Raw genomic sequence first — 5,567 nt, forward strand, 5'->3', positions numbered from 1 at the left:
ATACCTTCCACAAGTAAAACTTTAATTTTAATTTTATTCCACTTCATTCACCCCACTCCATTTATCATTAGGTACCCAAACAGAGTCATAGGGCCTACAATTATGCACACGAAACACATTAAGCATTTTAACATTTCATCAAAGGTAGGCTTCATCTTTGCACACAAGATTACTGTTCTTTCTAATCCTAAAAAAAGAAACTTAAAGAAATAGGTACTTATAGTTATAGAAATGATCGTGACAGACAAAACCAAAAATAGCTGAAGCAATTACTAATCATATCATATGTACTTGCAGTAAAATCCTACATGAGAACATGTCTAAGAACAATTTCTTACATAAGACTTGCTCAACATAAGTTCCTCTAAAAGCAATTGAACAGAAGATCAAAAGATGTAACATTTGTTATTTAAGCCAATCCTCACAAACAAATCAGAACACCACAACATGTTAAAGTACAAGAGTATAGAAGACTTCATACTAACATTCTCAGGAAACAGAGTAAAACCTGATCTATGCTTCACTTCCACCTGCAGGGCCAACAAGAACGCCTTGAGCAGTGCCTTCCTTCCTACCGGATTCATCCTTCACCTCTGCATCAGCCTTCCTTATCCTGATTTTATATTTAGCCTCAAACTCAACAATCTCCTTTTTCTTCTTTTCCAATGCTTCATTGAGCCTGCTAATAACTTCTTCGAGTCCCTCTTTGTTGCGCAGCACCGCAGGCAAGACCTCCTTCACAGTCCTCTCGACCAGAACACCCCCAATCATTCGATAGCATCGCCTAGAGGGATTGAGCGGCTGAATGGCATTAACTACCAGCGAGTGCTCGCTAACTTCCATTTCCAGCTCGGTGATTTTCGAGTGAATTTGGTTGAGTTCAGACCTCATTGCCGCATATATATTCGCAACTGCTTGTTCATTAACTGGCTCCCTGTGATCAATACCTTCAGCTTTACCAGCCATAGTTCTAGACATATGTAAAAGAACAAAAATAAAAAATCTCATCAGGTTAAAGAAACAAGAATGCCTTAAGAAACTAATCAAGATTAATTAGCAGCATTTTCAAACAATAAATAGCATTTACCAAACTGAGAAAATGACACTAGTAGTAATTTCTCTAGATTCAATCACAAACTAAATTTAAAAATAAAAAATGAGAGAGAGAAAACTGACACAGTTGTGAGAATGTGATCTTTAAGCAGAAGCAAGCTACTAGAAATTATGAACGTTAAAATGCATAAAATGAAAGCATTCAGTTACTTGTTTTTAATCCGTACGTTCCCCGAAAGAAGAAGATGATATAGCTAACGCCACCGGTGGGAATACAATCTGCGTCGCCGGAGATTACGTGCTGAGAACAGAAGATGAAAGGGTCAAAGATATATTGGGAGAATAAGAGAAGAGAAGGAATTGAGAGAAAATAGAAAACCTAACAGTGGTCTGCGTGCTGTGGAGCAGCCGAGCAGGTAAGTGGGGACTGGAGTAGTCTCTGCTTGTGTTCCGTTTGAGCCTTTTGGGCCGTCTGGGCCTTTTGGGCCATTTTGGACCGTATGTGCCACTTTAAGCATTTGGCCCAATTTGTATGTAGTTGTCCTAAAATGACCCAATGGATTTTATTCAAGGGACCTGCTAGTCTGCTACACATACAAGTAAAAAAGGCTTACAAGCCTTACAAGTTAACTCAGCACAATAACTTATCCACGCGCACTCATTCTCTTTGAATGGAGCGTCAACCCACGCGCGTCACTCAAACGGTTACTCTTTGGAATAAGCGCTCGTCATGGCTAACTCTTCCTCTTCTCCTTCAAACAAAACACAAACCACAAAGTTTCGAGCAACATTCCAAAGTGAAGAGACATTATTCAAGGTCGAACTCGTCGCAAAGATAGAACTCTCCATCAACAATCTTCAGAAAAAACGAAGAAATATTATTCAAGGTACATTACTATTTTACTCATCTTGTACATTTTTCACATTTCTGTTTCTGATTTCGAAATCGAAGAACTAGGTTTTACTGTTCTTCTATGTTCTTCTAGGTTTTACTGATCTTTTTGTTCTAAATTTCATATCACTGTTTTTACTGTTCTTCTTATTCTAGGTTTTACTCTTCTTGTAAGTTCCTCTAGGTTTTACTGTTCTTCAAAATGGTTCTAGGTTTTACTGTTCTTCTTGTTCTAGTTCTTTTCATAACTGATTTTTCGCTGTATATTGCTTAATTTGTTGGGTGTATATGGTTGATTGTTGGGTGTATATGGCGTAATTTGTTGGGTGTATATTCCTGAACTCATATCATGTAATATAATCAACTGTTGCAACTGTCCTAATATTGTTTGTCCTTGGTGTATATTGCTTGACATTGTAATATTGCTTGAGCTTGTATATTTATCCATGTTTCGGTGAATTGAACATAATTTTGAACTGATCTAATTAAATACTTATGAAATTGGTTTGGGTGTATGTGCCTGATCTAAGTTTTTATCGTTCATCTTGTTTTAGCTTTTACAGTTCTTCTTGTTCTAGTTCTTCTCCTAACTGATTTTTGTGTGTATATTGCGTAATTTGTTGGGTGTATATGGCATAATGTGTTGGGTGTATATTTCTGAACTCATATAATTTAATATAGTCAACTGTTGCAAATGTTCTAATACTGCTTGTCCTTGACTGTATATTGCTTGACATTGTAATATTGTTTGAGCTTGTATATTTATCGATGTTTGAGTCAATTGAACATCATTTTGAACTGATCTCATCAAATACTTATGAAATCGGTTTGTGTGTATCTGATTGATCTATGAGTGTATCTGACTGATATCTATGGGTGTATTTTTTATTGCAGTAAAAATGGAAGGCAAAAAATAAGCTGTAAAAAATGTAAGAACAAATATATGTCTTCTATTCCATGAAATGAATCAAGACAAAGCTGAAGCCATTAGCAGAAGTCATGCAATAAGACTGTCCAGACCATCCTCATTGTTATTGAGTCCATTTTGTCAGATAGATTCTAATGATATTGACACTGATTAATGTAACTGTTATATACTCTTGTAAGAAATTGAACACATGCTGTAAATATATTTGATCCAATTATAAGTAAAATTTTTTTTCCATAATTAAACTCTCTCTGGTGTATTGAAAATGTCTGATTTACAGGTACTATAATATGAAAGAAAATATCAAACCAAATATACACCCATAACCTGACATTTTACACCCAAAGAATGTTGATTATACACCCAAACATCTATTCCCCTTGATGATTTATCCATAAAAACCCTAAACCATAAACCCTAAACACTAAACACTAAACACTAAACCCTAAAAACCTAAACCCTAAACCCTAAACACTAAACACTAACCCTAAAAACCTAAACCCTAAACCCTAAAACTTAAATCCTAAACCATAAACCCTAAACACTAAACCCTAAACCCTAAAAACCTAAATCCTAAATCCTAAACCCTAAAAACCTAAATCCTAAACCCTAAACCCTAAATCACCCAACCTATTATACACCCAAATCATTGATTTTTACACCCATAATCTCATTTTACACCCAAGGAAAGTTAAATATACACCAGACTCTATCCCCTAATGCTTTATCCCTAAACCCTAAGCCCCTAAACTCTTAAACCCTAAACCCTAAACCCTATACCAAAATAAAAAAACAAACAAACAATAATTTATAATATAAACAGCAGATTCTGAAATATATATATATATATATATATATATATGTAAAATGTCAAACACAAGAAAATTCAAAAATACACTCAAGGTGATTGAGCTGACAATCTGAGATTGAATCCACTTTGCCGTGATTGCGCTAACAATCTGAGGTTGAATCATTCATTATCTTCAAAAGGACTTCAAAATTTGATTTTAGAAACCAGAAAATCAAAATAAAACGAAGCTAGCATTACAGTTTGCAAAACTCAGGCGAATGACGAAGACCAAAGAAGTGATAAACGCAGAAGAAAGAAGGATCCAAAAGATGAGGGAAGAACGCGAGAAGGAGAACGAATAAACTTGGCAAGAGATTCAAAGAAGGTAAGGAAATCTTTTGAAGATTGGAAGAGAGATATTCGCGCGTTAATTGATTTTGATTGAAACTAAAGTCTGTTATATAACGCGTGACTTGTACGTATGAATTGTAGCGCATTCAGAATTTTAGTAAGTTCTGCACTTATAAGCCTTGTAAATGCTAATTGCTTGTATGCTAAGATTAATTCTTTATTCAATTTACAGCAAATTCACAAAGAAAGAGGAGCATTGTTCTTAATTGGTGTCCATAGCATTTGGATGCAAAGAAACAAGTTGATATTTGAAGAACAAAATCACTGGCCAGAAAGTACACAAAAAAAAATTGCTCACCAGAAGCTCCTGCTTGTGAGTCCCAGTGCCAATGGGTGGAGTACCTCGCCGCACAAGCACCGGCCACGACAGCAACCACGGGATCAACCGCGCCTCCTTCAGGGAGCCAAAGCAATGCCGCCTGAAAGTTTCAAGGTGAACGTCGACGCCACATTGGAGCGAATCCGGAGTTGGCACCGTATCGATCACGACGGCATCATTGCGGAAGCTTGTGCCTGCATTTTGGGGCTTGATTTTGCTCTCAACTGTGGTTTTTGGAATATAGTCGTGGAGATAGATAGTAGGGGGTGTATATGGGCTGGGTCACACTGGGGTTTGGCTTAATTCAGACCCGACCCGAAATATAGACTGGGCCTAATTTTTAGATTCTAACCCGATTTTAGACTCTGAAACCTACGCACCTTCGGGCCGGGTGAAAACTGGATAAAAACCGGGTCTTGAGCATGTAAAAATCACCTAATCTCCAACCATTATTTTACAATTCACATAGTAAAATTCACTTAAAAAAATATAACAAGAACCAACCATTCTCTAAAATTAAAACATAACCATAATCAATACTAATATTGTCTAATAACACCAAATATTTAAATCAATACAAATAACACAATATTATACATTAGTCTAAAGTCTTGTGCATTTTAAACATAAAACATTAACTTATAATCTTATAATGACTAATAACACAAAATATTAAGGTTTACAATATTTGAATTCCACATAAAAATAACCATCATCCATCACTAATAACACAAAATATTAATTATGTATGATGACCGAACCATTCGGCCGAGTTCCGGTGACCCGAGTTATAGCCCGGACCGGATCTATTTTTGAGACTTTTACCCAACCCTAGACCCGATAAAATCAGATTAAATTAACCCCTAAAGTGTTTGGAGTCGGACCGAATCTTCGAACCAGACCGGTCTATGTACACCCCCTAATAGATAGTATCATTGTTGCTAATGCACTGCGGGCCACACACACTCAAGATCACATATTTGGACTTTTAATTTCTAATTGTAAGATTATTTTACAATGTTTTATATCTTATCACATTTCGATTTTCAAGAGAAATGCGCTCTTAGCCTCTTACAAGACAAATACTCTGCGGCTAAAAGAAATACCATCAGATACGTTAATCAGGCTGCTATGCATATTTTAGGAATCCCACTTCAATAATATACAATATACA

The 5,567-nt window shown here is 35.9% G+C and overlaps 1 protein-coding gene across 1 annotated transcript; it reads right to left on the bottom strand.

Annotated features, from left to right (window-relative positions):
- Positions 256-1,351, bottom strand: LOC107613758 (probable prefoldin subunit 2; the record flags this gene model as incomplete). Its single annotated transcript, XM_021109507.1, is given in 2 exon segments — positions 256-970; positions 1,281-1,351. A coding segment is annotated over 1 exon segment (453 nt). The 3' UTR covers positions 256-513.

This window comes from Arachis ipaensis, chromosome B08 (assembly GCF_000816755.2).
Source record: "Arachis ipaensis cultivar K30076 chromosome B08, Araip1.1, whole genome shotgun sequence".
Taxonomy (NCBI): Eukaryota; Viridiplantae; Streptophyta; class Magnoliopsida; order Fabales; family Fabaceae; genus Arachis; species Arachis ipaensis.